At 39.4% G+C, this 27423-nt stretch overlaps 2 protein-coding genes and 1 long non-coding RNA gene across 6 annotated transcripts in view; 1 reads left to right on the top strand and 2 right to left on the bottom strand.

Annotated features, from left to right (window-relative positions):
- Positions 1–7: 7 nt before the first annotated feature.
- On the bottom strand, positions 8–16196 carry si:dkey-183n20.15 (RING-HC_RNF170 domain-containing protein). 2 transcript variants are annotated; one of them, XM_061888533.1, is made up of 8 exons: positions 15977–16196; positions 12074–12124; positions 10958–11028; positions 8211–8346; positions 4742–4850; positions 2634–2707; positions 2467–2577; positions 8–401 (listed from the first exon to the last, which is right to left on the bottom strand). In XM_061888533.1, the coding sequence occupies exons 3-8, from the start codon at positions 11026–11028 to the stop codon at positions 87–89; spliced, it is 816 nt and encodes a 271-aa protein (XP_061744517.1). In that variant the 5' UTR covers positions 12074–12124; positions 15977–16196; the 3' UTR covers positions 8–86. The 2 variants fall into 2 exon arrangements, with proteins under 2 accessions (XP_061744517.1, XP_061744518.1); XM_061888534.1 differs by lacking the exon at positions 15977–16196 and having other exon boundaries at positions 12074–12466.
- Positions 14085–27423, top strand: part of hook1 (hook microtubule-tethering protein 1) — a 22647-nt gene continuing 9308 nt past the window's right edge. The window contains exons 1-7 of one of the 3 annotated variants that reach the window (XM_061888529.1): positions 14086–14251; positions 16008–16093; positions 19202–19274; positions 19710–19760; positions 21148–21280; positions 21384–21451; positions 21567–21629. In XM_061888529.1, coding sequence (XP_061744513.1) covers positions 14207–14251; positions 16008–16093; positions 19202–19274; positions 19710–19760; positions 21148–21280; positions 21384–21451; positions 21567–21629 — 519 coding nt within the window. In that variant the 5' untranslated portion in view covers positions 14086–14206. Of the gene's footprint in view, positions 14252–16007; positions 16094–19201; positions 19275–19709; positions 19761–21147; positions 21281–21383; positions 21452–21566; positions 21630–27423 lie in introns of all 3 variants that reach the window. The other 2 variants (XM_061888530.1, XM_061888532.1) reach the window with 2 other exon arrangements.
- LOC133543760 (uncharacterized) overlaps positions 26605–27423 on the bottom strand; it is a 19095-nt gene continuing 18276 nt past the window's right edge. Inside the window, exon 3 of the long non-coding RNA XR_009804510.1 lies at positions 26605–27169. This is a non-coding gene — a long non-coding RNA (uncharacterized LOC133543760). The remainder of the gene's footprint in view (positions 27170–27423) is intronic.

Below are 27423 nucleotides of genomic sequence, written 5' to 3'. Positions count from 1 at the left end.
AAAACAATAAATATTTATTTCTTACAGAAAATGTAAATAAGAGAAATGATGAGTTTAAAAATTGTGAATCTCTGCCCTAGAGGAAGCTAACGAGAAGGCACGGCTGCCCCCGTGCTTGCAGTGTGTGCTCTCTCTGGCGCCATCTGCTGGTTGACGTTGACGACGCAGAGGAGCAGCAGGCTGACCACCACCAGGTCATCTAAGACCCCCAGGAGGCCGCACAGGGAGGGCTCTGCTTTCAGGGGACTGGAGGGTAGTGAGGACGTGGCGATGGAGACCACAGCGCCCACGCAGCACAATACCACCCGCAAGAAAAAGAGCCAGACCAGACCCCCCATGGTGGCCAGGTGGCGGACCACCAGCTGGAGGAGGAGCGGCGTGTCACACAGGTAGTCTCTCATCTGGGAGGAATTACATCACAAACTCTTTATTTCTCTTTGCTATTTGGGCTTATTGGACCCTAATTAGAATAAAAACTAAGAATCATATTTTGATATGATGTACTTAGTCCATATGTACACAGACGTGTACTTTATGTTTAGTGACATCCTAATGACCCTGCGATGAGGTGACGACTTGTCCAGGGTGTACGCTGCCTTCTGCCTTATTGGCACCAGCGACCCCAAAGGGCATAAGCGATAGAAAATGGATGGCTGGATAATTCTTATTTTTACACTTTTTTTCCCCAAATTCCATCGTATGTTATAAGTGGCCATAAGACCCCAATTCAGGAATGTACACCATTTTGGAAATAAGAACTAAAAGGTGCTGTCCACTAGGGGTGTAACGGTACACAAAAATTTCAGTTTGGTACGTACCTCGGTTTAGAGGTCACGGTTCGGTTCATTTTCGGTACAGTAAGAAAACAACAAAATATACATTTTTTGGTTATTTACCAAATTTGCAAAATCTTCCACCAAAAATATTTTTCTTAGTGTAATATTTGATGTAAAGCAATGGGAACCTTAGATAGGTCGATAATTCTTAACATTGATTTTGATTCAATATTGTGTTTTGAGCAATGACAGTTTGAAAGAAAAAAAACAGCTTTGTTTTATTAGTCAACGTTGCAACTTTTTCTAAATTACATTTAGTCTATAAACTTTTTTATTTCACTTTTGTTTGTTTTTATTTTAATAGTATTTTTAGAATGTGCCGTGGGCCTTTAAAACATTAGCTGTGGGCCGCAAATGGCTTCCGAGGCACACTTTTGACAGCCCTGCTATGGATAATAAAAAATAAAATCTGATAAATCTATTGGTAAAAAGCAAATCCTGGCGACGCATGCGCATTTATCATAACTCTCTCGCTCTCTCTGTCTCTGCCCCTCCCTCACGAATGCAGCTGCGTGCACAATTTGTTTTGTTTTTAACCCCTTCTTAACCCCGAAGGTACATTGAAAACACACGCAACCCTAACTTAAAATCCTGGACATTTGAGGCATTTAAGAAACTCCACCCAGACAGCCCCACAAAAGAGGACATATCTGGTGAAAAGAGGAGGTATGGTCAGTCTATCCTAGCCCAGTCGCTGCTAGCATGCTGTGTGTTGTGCATTGTTTACACAACGTGCGGTACGCTACTTAATATGTCCGTCATTCGATACACCTCCGCACCGGACCGAAAACCCCGTACCGAAACAGTTCAATACGAATACACGTACCGTTACACCCCTACTGTCCACGCATGTGGACACTAAGCCTTTAGAGGTTTTTAAAGCCACACGTTTAAGAAAATGCTTTAATTCTAGATCCTAATGGCAATATTGTTTTTTTACTTAAATTATTTGGAGTGCATGACAAAGTGTAATGAAGATTGTCGTTTTTTTTTTAATGTTACAGATGGAAGGTGCAAATTGCTCCGTCAGCATTTATAGTGTTAATGCGTTCATTGTGAACCAGTACAACTGCAGCTACTTAAGTACATCTGGAGGTTGCCTACAGCCGCAGAATGAATGTTGGAACAGTCTTTCTACTGGCAGATACTTTCATTTAGGGATGAGACAACTTCCAAGTTGAGGTTGTGTATTGATTGCCTCTAAACTACACGTGTAAGAAGCACTTCCAATCAACAACACTACTTTGCTACAAACTGAAGTAAGCAACCTAAAAGTTAGCACTGATACCGCTAGCTTGATGCTAACGCACAAAGCGAGCTGAAATGGGCATTACAATGCTTTTCAAAGGATTGACCTATGAGATGTGAAGGGAACAAAAAGGACATAAGTGCACGACGACACTACACAGTGGGTAAGTGAAGATGATCGTACTTCAACACATCGAGCGTCACGCCACACAGCAGATGTTTTAATACTACACAGTAAGTAGTATTGGCACCACAGGAGACTCACACTCTTCAGTATCGTGGCCAGTCTGCTGCTGTTGGAAGACTGTCTATATATAACATAATACTACCACCAGGGGGCAGCACGAGGAGCGTGGATAGAAAGGTTAGTAAGACCACTGACCCGTCTGGGCGCTCCAGAATAGCGTTTGTTGTAGTCCGTTATGTCCCCAAGTACTGCCTTGGTCTGCTGGTCCGATCGGGTGTTGTTGAACAGACGACACAAGCTGCTGACCTGAAGAGGCACTGTATTTATTCATAATGCAGGACAATAAACGTGGAGCACACTACCTTTTGTCTACACAGAGGGCAGCTGATTGGGTCCAACCATGTGCCGTGTCTCCAATAGGCCATCAAACATGGTGCTGCAAAAACATACTCTTAGTTTATTTCTTGACATTTCACAGTAGCTGTACTGTATGAAGCCACGCCCCTAGAAGAATGTGCTTAAGTGGGTCATGGAAGTGTGTCACCTGTCATAAAAGGTGAAGGTGAGGATGATTATTACTACAACATACATTACAGACCAAAAGTTTGGTCACACCTCATTCAATGCAATGTTTTCTTTATTTTCATGACTGTTTACAAACCCCGTTTCCATATGAGTTGGGAAATTGTGTTAGATGTAAATATAAACGGAATATAATGATTTGCAAATCCTTTTCAACCCATATTCAGTTGAATATGCTACAAAGACAACATATTTGATGTTCAAACTGATCAAAAAAATTGTTTGCAAATCATTAACTTTAGAATTTGATGCCAGTAACACATGACAAAGAATTTGGGAAAGGTGGCAATAAATACTGATAAAGTTGAGGAATGCTGATCAAACACTTATTTGGAACATCCCACGGGTGTGCAGGCTAATTGGGAACAGGTGGGTGCCATGATTGGGTATAAAAACAGCTTCCCAAAAAATGCTCAGGCTTTCACAAGAAAGGATGGGGCGAGGTACACCCCTTTGTCCACAACTGCGTGAGCAAATAGTCAAACAGTTTAAGAACAACGTTTCTCAAAGTGCAATTGCAAGAAATTATGGGATTTCAACATCTACGGTCCATAATATCAAAAGGTTCAGAGAATCTGGAGAAATCACAGCACATAAGCGGCATGGCCGGAAACCAACATTGAATGACTGTGAACTTCGACTGTATCAAAAAACGAAATTAATCTCTAAAGGACATCAGAAAACCACTGTCACTAAATACAGTTTGTCGCTACATCTGTAAGTGCAAGTTAAAGCTCTACTATGCAAAGCGAAAGCCATTTATCAACAACATCCAGAAATGCCGCCGGCTTCTCTGGGCCCGAGATCATCAAAGATGGACTGATGCAAAGTGGAAAAGTGTTCTGTGGTCTGACGAGTCCACATTTCAAATTGTTTTTGGAAATATTCGACATCGTGTCATCCAGACCAATGGGGAAGTGAACCATCCAGACTGTTATCGACGCAAAGTTCAAAAGCCAGCATCTGTGATGGTATGGGGGTGCATTAGTGCCCAAGGCATGGGTAACTTAGGACACCATTAATGCTGAAAGGTATATACAGCTTTTGGAACGACATGTGTTGCATCTAAGCGCTGTCTTTTTCATGGACGCCCCTGCTTATTTCAGCAAGACAATGCCAAGCCACATTCAGCACGTGTTACAACAGCGTGGCTTTGTAAAACTAGAGTGTGGGAACTTTCCTGGCCCGCCAGCAGTCCAGACTTGTTTCCCATTGAAAATGTGTGGTGCATTATGAAGCGTAAAATACAACAGCGGAGACCCCGGACTGTTGAACGACTGAAGCTCTACATAAAACAAGAATGGGAAAGAATTCCACTTTCAAAGCTTCAACAATTACTTTCTTCAGTTCCTAAACGTTTATAGAGTGTTGTTAAAAGAAAAGGTGACGTAACACAGTGGTGAACATGCCCTTTCCCAACTATTTTGGCACGTGTTGCAGCCATGAAATTCTAAGTTAATTATTATTTGCAAAAAAAAAATTATGTTTATGAGTTTGAACATCAAATATGTTGTCTTTGTAGTGCATTCAACTGAATATGGGTTGAAAATGATTTGCAAATCATTGTATTCCGTTTATATTTACATCTAACACAATTTCCCAACTCATATGGAAACGGGGTTTGTATTTAGAATTATTACATGGGAGTGTTACATATTTCTCATTTAATTCAAATATTATTGAATTTAGCAAAATAGATGTTATCTGCACTTGTATGCTGAAACAAGCCCTGCATAAGTGCATGGAGTTTATGCATGTTACATTTGGCTTGTAACAGGCAGGCAATGTTACCGAGGAAACGGTGGTGATTAGATAGATGGAACAGATGGCTGTGTGGTGTCCTACATCAACACACGTCACTCCTTGTTTGCGTGCGCGTGCGTCCTACCACAAAATAAATGTCCACAGTTGGTCTGCACGGGGAAGCAGGTGGTCTGCAGGCACACGGGACAAAGACCTTCTCGCTGGCCACTTGACAGACACACGTGTGCAGGGTCCTGCAGGAAAGAATACAAAGTAACAATTAGGAAATGAGAAGCAGGAAGTAGATAACTATAACTACAGTATGACCTTGTAGAGCCACAATAAAAGGGAGTGTGTCATTACAGCAGTTTTACAACCTTTTCTATTGTTGGTCTAAAGCATAACATTAACTTTATTAACACTAAAGAAAACAAAAAGAAAGAAATATAGATCAACTTACAAGAAAGAATACCGTTATTAGGATTGTTTTAGTCTAACAGAACACTTTTAGAGTGTCTTAATTTTGGAAATTACAAAAAAAGTAATCTTGTTAAAACTATAAAAATATTTGACCAACTAGAATCATTTGATACTGAATAAATGCAATTAAATGAACTCATTTATGAATTATAATATTCAAATTGAACCGCAACTAACTGGGGATCATAATGTATAAATACCTAGAAATCAAACAAATCATTTGTGCTGATTTTTTTACATAAATAAAAATCAAGTTAATTAGTCAAACTACAATGAGCACCTTTTGTAGAGCACAGCTTTTCGAAGTGAGAATATATATGTATGTGTGGGAAAAATCACAAGACTACTTCATCTCTACAGAACTGTTTCATGAGGGGTTCCCTCAATCATCAGGAGAAAATCTGAAGAGATGAAGTAGTCTTGTGATTTCTCCAACACCTACATATTGCGCTCTACCACGGTATCGAGCACTATTCTCTGGATAATCCAATCAAGACATACATATATATATATATATATATATATATATATATATATATATATACTGTATATATATATATATACACACACACACACACACAGAGAGTACAGGCCAAAAGTTTAGACACACTTTCAATGCCATCCATCCATCCATCCATCATCTTCCACTTATCCGAGGTCAGGTCGCGGGGGCAACAGCCTAAGCAGGGAAACCCAGACTTCCCTCTCACCAGCCACTTCGTCTAGCTCTTCCCGGGGGATCCCGAGGCGTTCCCAGGCCAGCCGGGAGACATAGTCTTCCCAACGTGTCCTGGGTCTTCCCCGTGGCCTCCTACCGGTTGGACGTGCCCTAAACACCTCCCTAGGGAGGCGTTCGGGTGGCATCCTGACCAGATGCCCGAACCACCTCATCTGGCTCCTCTCCATGTGGAGGAGCAGCGGCTTTACTTTGAGTTCCTCCCGGATGGCAGAGCTTCTCACCCTACCTCTAAGGGAGAGCCCCGCCTACCCGGCGAAGGAAACTAATTTCGGCCGCTTGTACCCGTGATCTTGTCCTTTCGGTCATGACCCAAAGCTCATGACCATAGGTGAGGATGGGAATGTAGATCGACCGGTAAATTGAGAGCTTTGCCTTCCGGCTCAGCTCCTTCTTCACTTTCAATGCGTTTCCTTTATTCACATGACTATTTACAACAAAAAAAAGGTGAAATAATTGAAAAGATGTTTTGTACTCTAGTTTCTTCAAAATAGCCACCTGTTGCTCTGATTACTACTTTGCACACTCTTGGCATTCTCTCCATGAGCTTTAAGATGTAGTCACCTGAAATGCTTTTCACTTCACAGGTGTGCTTGAAGTTCATGGAGAGAATGCCAAGAGTGTGCAAAGCAGTAATCATAACAAAAGGTGGCTATTTTGAAGAAACTAGAATATAAAACATGTTTTCGGGTTATTTCACCTTTTTTTTAATTAAGTACATAACTCCACATGTGTTCAGTCATAGTTTTGATGCCTTCAGTGACAATCTACAATGTAAATAGTCATGAAAATAAAGAAAACATTGCATTGAACGAGAAGGTGTGTCCCAACTTTTGGCTGTACTGTATGAACATACAATATACACATTCACCTACATTTGATTACACCGGCCTCACTATTCTAAAAACAAATCAGATGGTATTTCATTGTAAAAAACAAACATTAAAAATGGCACAGACCAATAAATGAGGTCAGATGACAAAAAATGTTGTCATAAACATTAAATCATTGAAAGGAAATTCAAGAGTTAGTGTTTCAGTCTATCCCTTTGAGCTATGTGCAATATAAAAAACAAATAGCAATTACAAGCTATAATTTATATATTTGCCGCCATCTGGTGAGTGTTGCTTGCAGTGTGACCCCCAAGAGTGCAGAGATAAACAGCTTGCAAGTAAAACTAACTTAATAGTCCAGGATGCAGGGAACAAAGAAAAACCACACACTATGCATCAGTCTAGAGCAGTGGTTCTCAACCTTTTTTTCAGTGATGTACCCCCTGTGAACATTTGTTTTAATTCAAGTACCCCCTAATCAGAGCGAAGCATATTTGGTTGAAAAAAAGAGATAAGTAAAATACAGCACTGTGTCATCAATTTCTGATTTATTTAATTGTATAAAAGTGCAAAATATTGCTCCTTTGTAGAGTTTTTTCTTGAACTATTTGGGGGAAAAAAAGAAGATAAAAATAAACAAGTGATTCAATTATAAAGATTTCTACACAGAAGTAATCAACAACTTAAAGTGCCCTCTTTGGGGATTGTAATAGAGATCCATCTGGATTCATCAACTTCATTATAAACATTTCTTCACAAAAAAAGAATTCTTTAACATCAATATTTATGGAACATGTCCACAAAAAATCTAGCTGTCTACACTGAATGTTGCATTGTTGCATTTCTTTTCACACTTTATGAACTTACATTCATATTTTGTTGAAGTATTATTCAATAAATATATTTATAAAGGATTTTTGAATTGTTGCTATTTTTAGAATATTTAAAAAAAAATCTCACATACCCCTTGGCATACTTTCAAGTACCCCCAGGGGTACGCGTACCCCCATTTGAGAACCACTAGTCTAGAAAGTACAATAAATAGAAGTAGTTGAATGGGACTCAGGTGTGCTGACAGGACATGGCACAGAAAGTAAAGGTGCTTCAAAACAGGAAATGCTGACAAAACAAGAGCACCCGGACAGGAAGTGATTCCAAACACAGAAAGTAGAAATGACACTGGACAGGAAAACCTAAATATGACCAAGCTTGACAATATTACTGCTATCAAATGATCATTTGTTTGAATCACATTCCACTGCATGTGATGCTCCTTCTCAAGAGGACTTGCTAATAAAAAGTAAGAAAGCACTCTGAGACCTCTGCCATCACCCCCCTCAAAAATCCTTTTAGAAAGTCCTGAATCCAGAAGATGATCCGGCTCACCCCTAGAATCTTAAAAACATTTTCCGTATCCCATTCCCAACATTTCCTGAAATACAGTAATGCATGACACAAATAGTGTTTTTATAGAAACTCATTGAGTACTAACAGGTCTGAAGTAGACAAAGGACTTCAGTAGTAGTAGTACTTTGAAACAGGAAGTAAAAGCAACAAATGCTCACCATGCTGCGAGTGGGCGGTGGCGGCTGATGCAGGAGACGAGCTGTGTCTGGTGCCGGGGACCCCAGAGCTGTGTCTGGTGCCGGGGGCCACAGGTGACCCTGACCTGATGCACCTTGATAAAGAAGACGGTGCGACCTGCAAGGTGACACAACTAAGATAAGCACTCTCTTTCTTTTTTTTTATAGCTACTGTTGCTACTTTGGACTAAAGTGTTTTATAGCCACTGTTGCTAAAGATGTCTGACACTTCTCATGTATTTTCAAATTGCAATATGTACTGCTTCCTATCTTCTATGATAAGTGTGAAGATGTGCTGCTGTTTTTAGGAATCTATCCACGCTGGTCAAAGGTCTTCGATAGAACAGGAGTGTGTCGCTGTTTTTAGGAATTGGTAGTAAAATGTAAGTCAAAGATCCTTCACATGGCTGAAACACTCAGCTGTTTTTAGGAAGCTGCAGCTAAAAATACTAGTCAAAGGTCCTCTATACCAGTGGTTCTCAACCTTTTTTCAGTGATGTACCCCCTGTGAACATTTTTTTAATTCAAGTACCCCCTAATCAGAGCAAAGCATTTTTGGTTGAAAAAAAGAGAGAAAGAAGTAAAATACAGCACTATGTCATCAGTTTCTGTTTTTTTTAAATTGTATACCAGTGCAAAATATTGATCATTTGTAGTGGTCTTTCTTGAACTATTTGGAAAAAAAGATATAAAAATAACTAAAAACTAGTTGAAAAATAAACAAGTGATTCAATTATAAATACAGATTTCTACACATAGAAGTAATCATCAACTTAAAGTGCCCTCTTTGGGGATTGTAATAGAGATCCATCTGGATTCTTCAACTTCATTCTAAACATTTCTTCACAAAACAATAAATCTTTAACGGCGTGGCGCAGTGGGAGAGTTACCGTGCGCAACCCGAGGGTCCCTGGTTCAAATCCCACCTAGTACCAACCTCGTCACGTCCGTTGTGTCCTGAGCAAGACACTTCACCCTTGCTCCTGATGGATGCTGGTTGGCGCCTTGCATGGCAGCTCCCTCCATCAGTGTGTGAATGGGTAAATGTGGAAGTAGTGTCAAAGCGCTTTGAGTACCTTGATGGTAGAAAAGCGCTATACAAGTACAACCCATTTATTTATTATCAATATTTATGGAACATGTCCACAAAAAATCTAGCTGTCAACACTGAATATTGCATTGTTGTATTTCTTTTCACAGTTTATGAACTTACATTCATATTTTGTTGAAGTATTATGCAATAAATATTTTTATAAAAGATTTTTGAATTGTTGCTATTTTTAGAATATTTTTTTAAAAAAATCTCACCTACCCCTTGGCATACTTTTAAGTACCCCCAGGGGTACACGTGCCCCCATTTGAGAACCATTGCTCTTTACGACCAGTCCAAAATCGTCCATAGGACAAAAGCATTCTGCTGTTTGTGGGGGGAAATCTAATCAAAAAATTCCTGTCAATTGTCTTCTACATCAGTGGTTCTCAAATGGGGGTACGCATACCCCTGGGGTTACTTGAAGGTATGCCAAAGGGTACGTGAGATTTTTTTTTAATATTCTAAAAATAGCAAAAATTCAAAAATCCTTTATAAATATATTTATTGAATAATACTTCAACAAAATAAACTGTGAAAAGAAATACAACAATGCAGTATTCAGTGTTGACAGCTAGATTTTTTGTGGACATGTTCCATAAATATTGATGTTAAAGATTTCTTTTCTGTGAAGAAATGTTTAAAATTAAGTTGATGAATCCAGATGGATCTTTATTACAATCCCCAAAGAGGGCACTTTAAGTTGATGATTACTTCTATTTGTAGAAATCTTTATCATTGAATCACTTGTTTATTTTTCAACAACTATTTATTTTTTTTTATATATTTTTTCCAAATAGTTAAAGAAAGACCACTACAAATGAGCAATATTTTGCACTGTTATACAATGAAAAAAAACAGAAACTGATGACATAGTGCTGAATATTACTTCTTTATCTATTTTTTTCAACCAAAAATGCTTTGCTCTGATTGGGGGGTACTCGCCGAAAAAAGGTTGAGAACCACTGCTCTATACGACAAATGCTCTGCAGCTTTTAGGAATTCACCGCAAAAATGTATGTCAAAGATCTAAGTCAGGGGTCGGGAACCTTTTCGGCTGAGAGAGCCATACAAGCCAAATATTTTTAAAAGTATTTTCGTGAGAGCGATATAATTTTTTTTTTAAACACTAAATAAAACTATTTGTTTGAATTTTTAAGAAAGACCAACATTTTTAGAGTATAATAAGTCTCTTATTCTTTTTAATAACATTGTTATTCTGTGGCTAAATACTTCTTACCACTAATCCGACTTCTTGAACAGGTGCGGTAGAAACCGGATGGATGGATGGATGAAAACGCATGAGAATGTTTTATATTTTGAACGTTATTTTTTAAACTGTGATTACCGGCGGAATTATTCATTACTTATCGTGTTAAGCAATTTCAGCTAAGATTTATCTGCGAGCCACATGCAGTCATCAAAAGAGCCACATCTGGCTCTAGAGCCATAGGTTCCCTACCTATGATCTAAGTGATGAGAGTGGTCTGCTGTTATTCAAAATCCATGGCAAAAACACTAGTCAAAGATATTGTAAATGACAAGAGCACTGTACCGTTAAGAATGTTGGGGTTTCAACTTTCGGTTTCGTAACACAACTATGAGCACAATTGTCATGCAATGGTGCAAAAACACTGACCTGAGCTTGGTGACGGCGTGCATGTTGAAGCTGCTGATGTCTTGAAGTAACAGTCTGTGCAGCAGCATCATCTAAATGACAACTTCCTGTTAATCATCAACCACCATCAGCTCCTCTCTCTCTCTCTCTCTCTCTCTGTCACTCCTGCAGCCTGCTGGAAAGCTCCATTGCTCTCATCAATAAACGGATCAACTGTAAAAAATCATCATGGATCACATGACTGACGTGATCTCTCCCACATCAAAGTAGGCTAGAGCTGACCTCGGCAATAATTGACCCAAAGTTGACAAGAGTGCCAATAGAAGCATGAGTAACACTCATCAATCAACCTACTGTCCTTTACCGCCATCATAAACATTTCATTTATTGCACAGAATGATTTAAAAAAAAAAAAAAAAAAAATTTTTAACATTAACTGTCATACATAAAATACTATGTGTATTTTAAAACCAAAAAAAATTCAAACTATTGTCCCTTTTAAGGAATAATTAAGGCGTGAAGAGCACTGCTGCCACCTGGTGGCCTTTCAATGATATTTCTGCAATGACAGCTTATGATGAAGTACTGTGTTATTAACTTAAAAACGCTCCAATTAATTACAGAACCACGTACAGTTGGGCGATGTGACCTCCTCTGCAATGCCATGTCACGAATTGCCCGAGTAAATATTGACATGCAGGTCATCTAAAACCAGCAGCAGGTCAACTATGGGGTCAGGGTCTGGCCACAGATAAAGAAGTGAGGCCATCACCTAATAGTGTCGGTAAAAGTAGAGACTCGGCTTGGTGATACACAAGAATTCAATTAAAGATACATTCAAGTTAAGAAAAAAAATGTAAATTAAAAATGTTATTACATGAAATACCCTTTTTTTAATAAATATGATTTATTTTGGAAAAAAATAACACTTCATTGGGATATAAGTAGTGTAAATGATAGTTAAACAGCACACTAAACAATTGGAAGAAACGACAAAAGACAAACCATTTGGCTAAAACTAATAGAAATAGCTTGAATAAAATGAATTGTATAAAAACGAGACTGAAAAATCAAAGTATGCTGGGGCCATTTTGATATTTTTCTTTTTTTAAAGCAATACAATAGTTGTTTTTTTACCTTTGTGGCTTTCCTCAAGTTTGGTCCCTGGTCTCCGGAAGGGTCTCAGTCCTAAAAATGTTAGAAATAAGTCATAAATTATAAATGTTTTCATTTAACACTTGAATCTCGAGATCAACTTCAGGTCTGTCGTTATAACATTTTTTTAAATTTAGTTTTTTATGTTTATGGCCGGGCTTCACGGTGGCAGAGGGGTTAGTGCGTCTGCCTCACAATACGAAGTTCCTGCAGTCCTGGGTTCAAATCCAGGCTCGGGATCTTTCTGTGTGGAGTTTGCATGTTCTCCCCGTGAATTTGTGGGTTCCCTCCGGGTACTCCGGCTTCCTCCCACTTCCAAAGACATGCACCTGGGGATAGGTTGATTGGCAACACTAAATTGGCCCTAGTGTGTGAATGTTGTCTGTCTATCTGTGTTGGCCCTGTGATGAGGTGGCAACTTGTCCAGGGTGTACCCTGCCTTCCGCCCGATTGTAGCTGAGATAGGCGCCAGCGACCCCAAAAGGGAATAAGCGGTAGAAGATGGATGGATGGATGGATGTTTATGGCCTTTATGTCGAAACCCTTATTTATATGAGTAAACTATGCAACATTTTTCCTCCAAAACATTTGAAAGTGGAATATTTGAAGGGAAGTAATTGGAACCCTAAATAGGTCAATAATTCATAACAATAACAAAAGAATAAGTGTTGAAAATAAGCCAAATTTATATTTTTTTACTTTTAACGCTTAAGTTTGTAGATCTCTTGATTATAAGATTTTTTGGTTTGTTTGATGCCCTTTTTGTGAAAGAAAACTTTGTTCCGCACAAAATATGCAATATTATCCCCCCAAAATATTTGAAAGTGAAATTGTTCCAGTGAAGTAATTGGAGCCTTCAGCAGGTCAATAACAGTCCGCATGGCAGCTTTGTGTTATTAGTGTCAACACTGCAACTTTTTCTTTCTTTTATTACACTCTTTTATGTTTTAAATTGTTGTTATAGTATTTTTTAGAATTAGCTGGGGGCCACAAATGGCCCTTGGGCTGCACTTTAGACACGCCTGACTTAGAAACATTGTGTTTATATATGCAAAGCTGTGAACAATAAGCAATACTAAAACAATATAAATGTTTAATGTTGTACTGTTTATAGTTTAGATTTGTATTAAATATTACATAGTTTATCATCCTTTGTATTTACAAAGGGCCGATTAAAAGATTGTTTTAATTTGTATTACTGTGTATTATTACTTTGCATAGAGACCGCGAATACATGCTGGATGAGCTATGAATTTCATCTATCCATTTCCTACCGCTTGTCCTTTTCGGGTTTCGGGGTCACGGGGTGCTGGAGCCTATCTCAGCTGCATTCGGACGGAAAGCGGGGTACACCCTGGACAAGTCGCCACTTTATCCCAGGGCCAACACAGATAGACAACATTTACACTCACATTCACACCAATTTAGTGTTGCATGAATTATTTTAATTTCATATACGCAGAAACCCAAAGTAGCGTCCTGTTTGTCTTTTTGAATTATTTATTGCATAACAATGCTTAGTGTTTATTTATGATTATTTAATACGCTCAGATATTCATCTTACTTAACCAGTTTAATAACACTTAATTTGGGTAAGCCGTTTTCTGAAGTATAATTTTTTCAAAAGATATTAAAAAGAAACGTTTATTGTATTGCCTAGTTCTAATCTTAATCTATATTGACAGATATATGACAGGTAAGCATCAAAACAACATTGACGGTATCCGTGCTCATATTAATGCATAATAAACTTCCACCATGATGGTTGACTCCCACCAATGCTTGACGAGCTGCTTCCAATGGAAGCGTTCTAAAGTTGCTCGTACTGGCATTTGATTGGCTGTAAAATACGTAACTCTGGATGCAGCTCAACTCTGATTGGATACGCTGCCGGTGTAAAGCAAAAGACGCTCAGAGCCGATGCAATATTCACCATAGTTGTTACGCCGTTTTGTGGCGCAGCGACTGTTAAAGCCATGCCGCGCTAAGCATTTGACGTGACAGTTTTACCTCGACAGCAGGTGAGGTCAAATGCAGAAAGAAAGAGAGCGGAAGAGGCGTTTGCTGACAGGTGGAGAGAAAATATCTGATCTTTTATTAGCTTTATCGGAATAAATGGACGAGGGCAACACGGCGTTGGTGGAAAGCCTCATTATATGGGTGAGTTTTTGCTCAGTGTCGTAAACAAACAGCCGACGAATCCAACCGCACCTGTCGTGCACTAATAATATTGGTGCCTGCGCTCGTTGTTCGGAAACGTTCACCATCTGATAACAAATAAAATGTGACTAAAAAACTTAAACGTCTACGTATAACAACGTTTAATGAGCGCTGAAAGAGTAATTACCAGCGACTTTAATTGTGACAATAATTATTCAGCATTACTAGAAGTACGGTAGGCTAACCTGAGCAAAGGTTGCCAGGTTTGCGCTGTTGTGGAAAAATCTCCCTTTTAAAAAAGTGATGATATTTTTGTAGTCTCTGCAAATAACGTAGGCTGACGTCACCAATGTTGCTCAATAAATATATGCATGTATTGAACCCGTCACCTGTTTTATCGAATTAAGTAATTATTTCATTAACGCTTTGTTGAACAACAAGCTGGCGTAATTAGGCCAGGCTGTTTAATCCTTGTAAGAATTTAACAGCAAGGTTTAGTTGGAAGGTTACTTGACATTCACTTTTACGCTGTAGTAGTACGGGTTACCTCATCCACACGCTAAAATAGTAATTATGGGGGAAAAATGTATCAGATTGCCGAAATAGCTTATTGAAAGGCCTACTGAAATGAGATTTTCTTATTTAAACGGGGATAGCAGGTCCATTCTATGTGTCATACTTGATCATTTCGCCATATTGCCATATTTTTGCTGAAAGGATTTAGTAGAGAACATCCACGATAAAGTTCACAACTTTTGGTCGCTAATAAAAAAGCCTTGCCTGTACCGGAAGTAGCAGATGATGTGTGCGAGACGTCACGGGTTGTGGAGCTCCTCACATCCTCACATTGTTTACAATCATGGCCACCAGCAGCGAGAGCGATTTGGAACGAGAAAGCGACGATTTCCCCATTAATTTGAGCGAGGATGAAAGATTTGTGGATGAGGAAAGTGAGAGTGAAGGACTAGAAGAAAAAAAAAAGACTATACAGTGGGAGCGATTCAGATGTTATTAGACAAATTTACCAGGATAATTCTGGAAAATCCCTTATCTGCTTATTGTGTTACTAGTGTTTTAGTCAGATTATATGGTCGTACCTGTACAACCTGAAGGTCGGCCCCGCACCTTTCTTCAGCACCAGTCGACGGGTGGTGGCGATACCCATCTCTGCCCTTCGCAAGGGACCCTCTTCGAAACACGATCTTTCGAAATGATCGCTGCATAATATACTGTACTTTGTGTGTGTGGTCCAATCCAACCGTGTTCACTTGACCGCTCTGTTCCATAATAAAGTTTCACCGTCATCTTTCGGGAATGTAAACAATGAAACACCGGCTGTGTTTGTGTTGCTGAAGGCAGGCCGCAATACACCGCTTCCCACCTACAGCTTTCTTCTTTGACGTCTCCATTATTCATTGCAAAAATTGCAAAAGATTCAGCAACACAGATGTCCAGAATACTGTGGAATTATGCGATGAAAACAGACGACTTATAGCTGGGAACGGTGCTGGAACAAAATGTCTTCTACAATGTGTGACGTCACGCACACCCGTCATCATACCGCCATGTTTTAGCATGATACTTCCGCGCAATATTTAAAATTGCAATTTAGTAAACTAAACCGGCCGTATTGGCATGTGTGGCGATGTTAATATTTCATCGATATATAAACTATCAGACTGCGTGGTGGGTAGTAGTGGCTTTCAGTAGGCCTTTAATCATTACCAGCACTTTGTATGAATGTTTCACTTCTCAGCTGCAGACTTTCAACACCTCCGCACCATGCAGCACAGCAGAGGACCTGACCACTGGAGCCGCCATATCGCAGGCCCTGCATCAAATGTGAGAGAAAACACAAATAATCTATCTTAAATGTATGCCACCATTAAACATGTGTTAAATGTACGCCACTAAAAGTCAGTGATTCTCAAACTGTGATACAACTTAATTTAGTGCTGGGGTGTCAGAGTCATGGCCCCCGGGATGATATTTGATTAGTATTAGAAGCGGCCTGATGCTGTTTTGCACACACCAATATTCCATCAGTGTTTAATAATAAATATATACTTCGCTTCAGTGTTGGCGCAAGTCATAAAAATGGGGTCCCACAAGAAATTTTTGGGATCCCACTTTTTTGTAACCGTTTTCCAAACAAATAATAAATGTATGCATTATCCTGTTATGCCTCACATTCAATATTATGTTAAACGTTAATTCATTTTTTTTTTAATTATACAAAAGAAAAGAAATTTTTATGCATATGGAAATTTATTCAGTTATAAACACTCCTTTCCTTCATGGATCTAAACTTTACCGCTGCCAGTATTTTTTTATATTTTTTTATTATAATATTTTCAGAATGTGTTTGTAAGACAAAGAAAACAATCTGAAGTTGTCTTTATTTAGTTTAAATGCCATGATTTTAAGTCTGTCCTGCCTCTGCACAGATTTTCCTCCATGCGGCCCTTGAGCTAAAATTAGTTCAACACCCCTGTTTTAGTGGTATGCAAAAAAAAATGTTTTATTTTATTCATTAAGTTTTTTTCTTGATTCAAATAGTCTTACTGTTCAAACTGTAATGTTACAGTGTACACAAATATTAAATGTACTTTTTAAATAAAACCTCTGCCTGGTTTTTAATGACTATTTAGGCCTACTACGTTACTGTATTTTAATGTCAGTCATTATGGTGGTACTTGGAGAGCCAAGTGTTTTATGAGGCAGTACTAGGTGGAAAAAGTTTGAGAATCACTGGTCTGAAGTGAACTCCTCACCCTTTTTGAATAGGATGATTAAAAAAAAAACGTATAGGCTGTAGAAAAAGCAAAACTTGTTCACACATTTGTTCGTTTGGTGCCCGTTTCCCCCAAAAAACATTTGATTTTATCCCAAATTACACAACCTTGGGTGTAAATTAAACCACTTAAGGCCAGTTAATAGTCAAAAGTGGCCTTTTAATGATGTTTGAACAGTAAAATGTGTCCTAAGAGCTCATTTGTAAGATAGATATTGTCTCCCTCACTTGTTTGCTTGCTTTGAAATTGTGTATAATGGAAATGATCAAATCTCTGATAACTTGAATAAACAGGCTTCACTACACATCTTAAAATGCAGCCAAGTGCTGTTAGAGTTGCATCTATGTCCTCCTGTTCGTCATATTACATTGTTGTATTTGGTGTACAACATCTGTTCTGATTGAAAAGTGCAGAGGTATATAAAACGTGTAATAGGTGTGGTCAAACAACTCATTAGCATTAAAGCTACACACGCACAGTTTGTTCCTGGTGGGGCTCACTTTTTGGCAACGTTCACACTGCAGGGTAATGGTCCAAATGCAGAATTTTTTTGGGCAAACCTCAAGTTATTTGGTCGTTCACATTACAAAAAAATGCGATGTCTGATGTGAACACAATCTGAGCGGCATGCACGAAATGAGGTCATGATGTCACACACTGCAGTGTTTGCGGACGTAAAAACATGGCTGCAATTCTAGTGAGACTCAGTCCTGGTGCATTTGTGTCAATTTCAAGGACTCCGTGGAATCAGAGTCCACATTTTCTGAAGGGTATTACTGCACATATAAGATCAAGAGGTAAGAGTGCAAACATTTTGGCTTTCGCAGTTTGCGTGACATTTGTGGGACGTCTGCTCCAAAGAGCGAGCAGTTGAAGACAGGAGTGGTGGAACAAAAACGCGAGTTCCTAAAACATAATTTTTGCCTGTTTTCTGCTATTTTGTCAATAATTTATTTTGAAACCGTTTAATTTGGTAAATAATTAGACACTTATCGCTGGTGGGATAAATGTGACCGGCGCTTTAACACTGCAGTCGCATCACTTACATACCAGACTTACAGTTGGGCAAAAAAGTATTTAGTCAGCCACCGATTGTGCAAGTTCTCCCACTTAAAATGATGACAGAGGTCTGTAATTTTCATCATAGGTACTCTTCAACTGTAAGAGACAGAATGTGAAAAAAAATCCAATTACATTGTAGGAATTTTAAAGAATTTATTTGTAAATTATGGTGGAAAATAAGTATTTGGTCAACCATTCAAAGCTCTCACTGAAGGAAGGAGGTTTTGGCTCAAAATCTCACGATACATGGCCCCATTCATTCTATTCTTAACACTGATCAATCTTCCAGAAAAACAGCCCCAAAGCATGATGTTTCCACCCCCATGCTTCACAGTAGGTGTGGTGTTCTTGGGATGCAACTCAGTATTCTTCTTCTTTCAAACACGACAAGTTTAGTTTATACCAAAATGGATACATGGATGATACAGCAAAGGATTGGGAGAATGTCATGTGGTCAGATGAAACCAAGATAGAACTTTTTGGTATAAACTCAAATCGTTGTGTTTGGAGGAAGAAGAATACTGAGTTGCATCCCAAGAACACCATACTTTGGGGCTGTTTTTCTGCTAAAGGGACAGGACGATTGATCCGTGTTAAGGAAAGAATGAATGGGGCCATGTATCGTGAGATTTTGAGCCAAAACCTCCTTCCATCAGTGAGAGCTTTGAATGGTTGACCAAATACTTATTTTCCACCATAATTTACAAATAAATTCTTTAAAATTCCTGCAATGTAATTGGATTTTTTTTCACATTCTGTCTCTCACAGTTGAAGTGTACCTATGATGAAAATTACAGACCTCTGTCATCATTTTAAGTGGGAGAACTTGCACAATCAGTGGCTGACTAAATACTTTTTTGCCCCACTGTATAGCAACATACATAATAGATTTGGATCAGATTTTTTTTTAAAACTGAATTGCACTTTGACTGGAAAACATTTGATAAGAGGTCACATATGAGCAAAAAAAAAAGGACTTGACCGGCAGTGTGAGCAAGGCCTGAAACAGTCAAAACACTCCCATTACACCCTGAGACTTTGGAATGGTTGACAAACAGTGGAACTTTAAAGCGCCATGGTGTGTGTCACACAGAGACCCGTCGTGGTTCACTGATACTTGGCTCACTCGCATCAAAACAGACGTAGAGGACAACTGGAGACTGAAGGTAGATGGAAGTATTTTCTTTCTGCATTCATTATATTTTGCCCCCTGCTCTCCTTGACCGCCTACCTAGTGTGCTAAGTCCTCAGTATGCTAAGTCCTCAGTATGCGTCCTTCCTGCCCAACTCTCCTTTCCCCCTTCTTAGTGTGTTAAATCCTCAGTATGCGTCCTTCCTGCCCAACTCTCCTTTCCCCCTTCTTAGTGTGTTAAATCCTCAGTATGCGTCCTTCCTGCCCAACTCTCCTTGCAACTGACCTCCGGCCTCCACCAGGGGGGGCTGCTGCTCCTGCTTTAACCTGCACAGTGACCCTGCGCTGACTCCTCTTACATGTATGTGTGTCTGCTATGTGCATGTCTACCCAACCCCCCCTCACGCCTTTTAACCTACCGAATTATAGATTAGGCTTTAATGTGTGTGTGTGTGTGTGATCTCCTCAGCTCAACAACCTGAAGAAGATCCTGCAGATGGTGCTGGAGTACTACAACGAGGTATGTCCTCCAGCACCTCCTTGTCCCATGTTGTAACACGATGATGCATCGGTTGAGTTCACGCGAGCAATGAGGCAAGCCTTGTGATGTTAGCAAGCGGCACAAGAGCCCCACGTAAAGAAATTAAGAGCGTGCATTGTGGGCAGAACGAGGATCAAGTCCGGTATGCAGCGGCAGGATAGAACCTTTAGAACATTTTGTGGCGTAACCAAATAAAACTTGGGAGTTTAAAGGCCTACTGAAACCCACTACTACTGACCACACAGTCTGATAGTTTATAAATCAATGATGAAATATTAACATTGCAACAAATGCCAATACGGCCGCTTTAGTTTACTTAATATCAATTGTAAATTTCTCGCGGAGTTTCTTGTTGAAAACGTCGCGGAATGATGACGTCTCAGGTTGTAGCGGACATATTAGCCCAGCACCACACACGGCCAAAAGTCGTCTCTTTTCATCGCATAAGTACACAGTATTTTGGACGACTGTGTTGCTGAATCTTTTGCAATTTGTTCAATTAATAATGGAGACTATAAATAAGAATGCTGTTGGTGGAAAGCGGTGGATTGCAGCTGCCTTCAGCACCGAGACACAGCCGGTGTTTCTTTGTTGTGAAGCTTTAACACAGAGCGGCCAAGCAAACATGTTTCTATGCGTCAACCAGCAAGTACTTGGATGGGAAAATTGTGATAGTAAGTCAGCTCTTACCGGAGACTTCAGTGTATTATGGGACCTCCTCCTGTAGCTTTCAAAAAGGCATTTGTGATCTTGGCTCCTCCATTGGCTTCTCTCTGAGACACTGGCGTTCACCGTACCCCTCCGACTTTCAGGTATGACTTTAGAATCTCACTAAAACACTATTAAAACAATAAGCAGATAAGGGATTTTCAAAAATTATCCTGGTAAATGTGTATAAATACATCTGAAATGCTACCACTGCCACCGCCCGGAGCAGTCACTTTTTCTCTTTTTTTTTTTGTGCCTCACTCTAACTTTCCTCATCCACAAATCTTTCATCCTCGCTCAAATTAATGGGGAAATTGTCGCTTTCTCGGTCCAAATAGCTCTTGCTGCTGGAGGCGATGATTATAAACAATGTTCAGATGTGAGGAGCTCCACAACTCATGACGTCACGCGCACATCGTCTGCTACTTCCTGTAAAGGCAAGGCTTTTTTATTAGCGACCAAATGTTATGAACTTTATCGTCGATGTTCTCTACTCAATCCTTTCAGCAAAAATATGGCAATATCGCAAAACGATCAAGTATGACACATGGAAAGGACCTGCTATGCCCGTTTGAATAAGAAAATCTCATTTCAGTAGGCCTTTAAAGAATTGTGACGCAACTTCTGTGAGATAAACTTCCCAAGTGTTGTCTTTTAGGTGTTGGTGCAGGGCCTCACTGACTTCCCCCTGCCAGACGTGGCCCTAGTGGCAGAGCATTCAGTCCCAGTTGAGCTGGGGAGGTTGTTGCAGCTCGTCCTGGGTTGTGCCGTCAAATGTGAACACAAACAAGGTACATTACTGTATGACCCACCTGCCAAGTTCTTTGAGTCTCGCCCGGACCCGAAAGCAAACGGTTTGACTCCTCGGCGCTGATTCCCTCTTCCTGTGGCCAGAGTACATTCAAATCATCATGACGCTGGAGGAGTCCGTGCAGCACGTTGTTATGGCGGCCATCCAGGAGGTCTGTAGACCATGTCCTCAGTCTATTCTGGGACCAATTGTTGAGGTCCTTCAGTTTTAATGGAGGCTTTGCATCAACACATGATGACAATCCTGGTGACCTCTCTCCTTTTCAGCTCCTGAATAAAGAGACCACCACCCCCTTTGGAGCAGAGCTGTCAGGGGACCTGGATCAGCAGGTTAGTGGTATATTATTATTATTATGATCGATCAACCACTGATTTATATCGACCGATTTTCATTAAAAATAAATGCCTTTTAATGCCAATCACAAATGCTGATCCCTTCTGGCTGACAATGTTTTTGTGTCGCCATACACAGTGTGGAGGCACTCACCTAAGCTAATAATTTTAATCATAGCTAATAAACTGCATTTCTTAGAATCTTAAGTATCAATATCAAGTTTTAAATATCACTGGCTGAAGAGGCAAAACGTGTTACACACCGCGAGAGCAAATCAAGAGCAGGCTTGCTAATAGCTAAGCTATGTGGTAAGCTAGCTCTAAACACCCATAAGTAAGTGCTTAGTGAAGTTTAAGAAGCATAGATGAACCATGTTACAGCAGAAAGTAAGTTAACGAGTAGATTAGTGGTTAGAGTGTCCGCCCTGAGATTGGTAGGTTGTGAGTTCACACCCCGGCCAAGTCGTACCAAAGACTATAAAAATGGGACCCATTACCTCCCTGCTTGTAACTCAGCATCAAGGGTTGGAATTGGGGGTTAAATCACCAAAAATGATTCCCGGGCGTGGCCATCGCTGCTGCCCACTGCTCCCCTCACCTCCCAGGGGGTGTTCAAGGGTGATGGGTCAAATGCAGAGAATAATTTTGCCACATCTAGTATGTGTGTGACAATCACTGGTACTTTAACTTTAACTTTATAATAGCCTTTCAAATCCGGTCCTGGAATGACACCATACCGGCCCCCAAAGGTCAGTTCACAACTTATGAGACAAACTTGTTTGCAATAAATTTCTAAAAACCGTAGAGCGCTCCTGTTGTGTAAAGTAAGTTGGACCACAGTAAACACATTGGCAGGTTCTTGCCTTGACATTTTAACCGATCTAGCAAACACAGAACACTGGTGTCCAAAATTGTGATTTACCTTACTGAGGAGTTTCTGAAGGCACCCCTTTAAGTCCTGTTTTTTTTGGCAGTTACACAGTTTAAAAAAACTTTAATAGACTCACATTTTTGCAGCAGAATCTTAAAAGGTAACGGCTTTTTTTTGGAATTGTTTCTGCCTAACGTTTACAATCATTATGAGAGATAAAACTAAAGTTTTTTTGTTTTTTTTTTGCAATCTAACATGTAAAAATCAACTGATTCTTGGTGGTTAGCAATGCAGCTAAGGGGAGCAATTAATTCTACCTCGAAATCACTTTAAAAACAGGGATTCTGTCAGGCTTGCCCCTGACAGTTTGGTTGTGTTTTAGTTTTTCCTCTGTGTGTGTCAAGTATTTCCTGTCAGCGCTCTTGTTTTGGTTCTGTTTCGTGTTTGTCTCCCTGAGTGCTGTGTCCCCTCAGCTGTGGCTGATTGGCACCTGGCCACACCTGGTGTCAATCAGCCAAATGCTATTTGGACCTGCCTTCCCATCCATTCTGTGCTGGATTATTGTCGTGTCGATGTCATCGTTACAGCTACTACCTGTTGTGCTACAATTTGTCCTTGTCGTCATAGCGGTAAGCTGTTCCTGTTAGCCATTTGTAGTTTGCTTTCTCCTAGCTCTTTTGTTTCGTGTTTTCTTGTTAGCCATTAGCTGTTTCCAGTTTTTCTATTTACTGGTTCCTGTTTTCAATTTTGGCTATACCTAGTTCCTGGTTTGTGTTTCGTACCTTTTATTTTGGACATTAAATTGTTTTCTTATTCAATGCCTGCCACCGTCTCAGCATCTTGGGGTTCGTCACCAACAAACTTTGACAGATTCAAAAACCGTCAACAATACTTTTATTTCTTAGTAATCTTTATAAGAACCAAGCTGTAGCAACATTGTTATTGTAAGAGCAAACACTGAGGAACTCTTTTTTTCTAGCGTAGTAACACATCGACATTCTCTGGTATTAGCCTTAAAGGGGAACATTATCAGAATTTCAAAAGGGTTAAAAACAATAAAAATCAGTTCCCAGTGGCTTGTTGTATTTTTTGAAGTTTTTTTCAAAATTTTACCGGTCTCGGAATATCCCTAAATAAAGCTTTAAAGTGCCTTATTTTCGCTCTCTGCGAAGACACTGGCCATTTCCCTGTGACGTCACACAGTGCTGCCAATGTAAACAAACAATGGGAATACCACAGCAAGATATAATGTCATTGGCTCGGATTCAAACTCGGATTTCAGCGACTTAAGCGATTCAACAGATTACGCATGTATTTAAACAGATGGTTGGAGTATGAAAATATTGAAGAAGAAACTGAAGCTATTGAGCGAATAGCTATTGACGCTATTCATAGCCCTAGCATGGCCGAATAGCTGCGTTAGCATCGCCGGTAAAATGTGCGGGCCAAACGATCAGGACTTTCGCATCTTTTGACACTGGAGCAACTTAAATCCGTCGATTGATAAGTGTTTTTTTCGCATTAAATGTGGATGGGAGGAAACGTAATATTGTTGCAAATGCATCTACAGGTTATCCATACATCTCTGTGCCATGTCTGCTTTAGCACCGCCAGTAAATAGCATGTTAACATCGATTAGCGTAGCATGTTAGCATCGATTAGCTGGCAGTCAACATCAACAAAACTCACCTTTGTGATTTCGTTGACTATCGTTGCAAATGCATTTGCAGGTTATCCATACATCTCTGTGCCATGTCTCCCTTAGCATCGCCGGTAAAATGTGGAGAAACTCCAGCACATTCAATGGGCGTCTGGCGGCAGACACTTTGGCATCTTCGGGCCAGTGGTGCAACTTGAATCCCTCCCTGTTAGTGTTGTTACAACCTCCGACAACACACCGTTGAGGCATGATGTCTCCAAGGTTCCAAAAAATAGTCGAAAAAACGGAAAATAACAGAGCTGAGACCCGGTGTTTACAATGTGTTGAAAATGAAAATGGCGGGTGTGTTACCTCGGCGACGTCATATTCTGACGTCATCGCCTCCAGCGCGATAAACAGAAAGGCGTTTAATTCGCCAAAATTCACCCATTTAGAGTTCGGAAATCGCTTAAAAAAATAGATGGTCTTTTTTCTGCACCATCAAGGTATATATTGACGCTTACATAGGTCTGGTGATAATGTTCCCCTTTAAACGTTAACTACGGCAAGAGATAAGCGAGCTTCTACAACAACACGAAAAGCGTTTGGAGTTTGTAATGTACAACACAATGTGATAAGACACCAATCTGTACTGATTGAAAATCATAAACAATCATAGAACACTGTAAAGTATAAGCCCACATTTAAGACAGTAGTTGTAATAACACGCATGACATGCTGCATGTATCATGATCAATAGTATAGTGACTCACCTGATGGACAGTTGTTCATTTGGACCAGCTGGCCGGGGACTTTTCCTGTTGTTTTGGGTGAGCCATACATTTATGTCGAAATAGCATAGCTCCAAGTTCCACATTCATAGCGTCAAAGTCACTTACACCGCACTCTCCTGGCTTCAGTCTGGTCCAACTTCTCACTCTTCCTTTGTGTTTGTTTCCATGAGCAGTAGTTTATCCTCAGTCAGCTTCAAATCTAAATAGTTGTCTTCGTTGTCTGTTACAAAGTCTGCCATGATTTGAAAACAGACACGTTTGTAGGAACACACATGTGATGCCAGAAGTCAGACGTGTGCTACTATGGAAACCGAAATCAATGAGCTGAAAAAAAATCAGTCCCATCATTGATTAAAATGATCAAAATACGGTAAATATTAAACATATTGCATATTTTTATGATCGTGATGTACAGTATATATATATATATATATATATATATATATATATATATATATATATATATAAATAAATGTGTCTGGGGGCCAGTATATGTTTTTAGGAACACTAATACAAAACCTTACAATAATGTCTGGTTGAATGTTAACGTTATGACAGACCGCCTTAAAAAACGTAATAGAATGTAAATTTTTCTATGAACAATAAAGCACTGAATATTGACAAAATATGAATGTCACACCCCCTTTCGATCGACATATTTTACAATCAAGTGAAACGCAACAAACTGTGAAATATGAACGCAAAGGATACAACATAAACCCACCTACAATTTGATATATCTGATACATCACCAAGCTTTAGAACTTTGTTGTAAAAATCTCTGTGGAAACGCTTCCCACCCACACTGCTTGGTGCCTCGTCTGAGCTGCTGTGACCTAGATTACCATAGTAATTAATTAGATGACCATAGTTACTAATTAGATTACCATAGTAACTGGTATATCATCCAAAAGTGCAGATTCCAACCATTGAAATACTTTGTAAGGTTGAAGACTTACGATCATTAGAAAACATCACTGCACATCATAGCAGCAGCTACAGTTTCCATCTTTAAGATCTAAAAAAAAAAAAAAAGGGAACTGAAAATTTGCCCAGGTCTGATATAAATCATTGATGGAGGGTTTTGAAGTTCTTTTAGAGGGCTTTTGTAGGCTACATTGGTGATTCCCATTAGCCGCATCTCTCAAGCATTTTTTCTATCATCTTTAAAATCCTAAAAAAAATTTTGTTTTTGTTTTCTAATAATGATTGTGAACGATAGACATTTTTTTCAAAAGGGCAGTTTTCATTTAAAAGGACTCAAGTGCTGTGATATAGATATTTGACTCTCTTTTGTCAAAGGTCCTCAAAATCAGAAGAATGTTCCTGTAACTGACAAAATGAATAGATTAAAATCAAATGTCTATTGTACAGGATGCCGGTTTTCTTGAATATACAAAATAAGAAATTTGGTTAAGGCCAATGTCCATCCCCCTTAAATCTTAGATTTATTAAAATGTGGCTCCCAAAACCATTTAGTTGAAAATCCTCGGCATAGTGAGAGGATAATATAACAGTTGGTGTGTCAGCATTGTTACAACATGTAAGAAGACAGTAGAACCGATCCATAAGTCGGTGGTGTTGATAACAAGGTTTGTATTAGTATATGATCAATACTTCAGTGATTCAGTAGATTTTTTTGATTTTTTCAATACATTTTTTGTTGTTTTTGTTCATGTTTACAAATTCAGGATATAATTACCTGGACACAGAAGGGCTTTGGAGTCAAAAGCCAAAGGATTTAAAAGAGTAGATAGGATTTTTTGCTTTTGTTTAGTTATTGAGTCGTCTTGACTTTGTTTTGATCTAACAATTCTAAGAAATACAAGAAAATAAGGAACCAGTTTAAATATTGTGTTGATATCGTTAAACTGTCAATAGCATTTGTACAGCCCTAACCTCTGGGCCGATACTGAGGGCGACTGTGTTGACGCGTGTAAATGATAGAATGTCCAGAATCGTAGAAAGGTGTGTGGATATGACAATACGTTTATTTTATGCTATCCAAATTAAATCAAAGGTAAGCTATATATAACAAAAAGTATGCTGACCTTGAATGGCACATTGTTACAGCATTGTCACGGCAAGGTCGAAAACTGTTTGTCCTCCAATCGCCCCGCCTGTGCTTACACCTGAACCCAATTTAAGTAGGCTACCATGGTAACCACACCATAGCAACAGTCCCATCCCTGTCAACACTTCCTGGTTCTTAACAGGAAGTGGGCAGAGCAATCTGCCGAAAAAGAAATTTCACATGAGTTGAGGCCTGCAATCAATTAAGAGAAAATAAAATAAAAACAATATAAACAAATAAGGACATTTGGCTCCAACAGCGTTTACCATAAATATAAGTGATTGTACATGTGATTGATATTGGCTGATCTTACACATGAATAATCGCAATCGGCAGCATAAAACCCTGATCTGAACTTCCCTAATTATTGCACAGTAGTGCTTTAATTTTGTTAGTAATGAATTCATTCCCAG

Source organism: Nerophis ophidion, linkage group LG26 (genome assembly GCF_033978795.1).
Source record: "Nerophis ophidion isolate RoL-2023_Sa linkage group LG26, RoL_Noph_v1.0, whole genome shotgun sequence".
NCBI lineage: Eukaryota > Metazoa > Chordata > Actinopteri > Syngnathiformes > Syngnathidae > Nerophis > Nerophis ophidion.
Note: the sequence above shows the minus strand (reverse complement) of the source record. Positions and strands in the feature narration are given on the sequence as shown.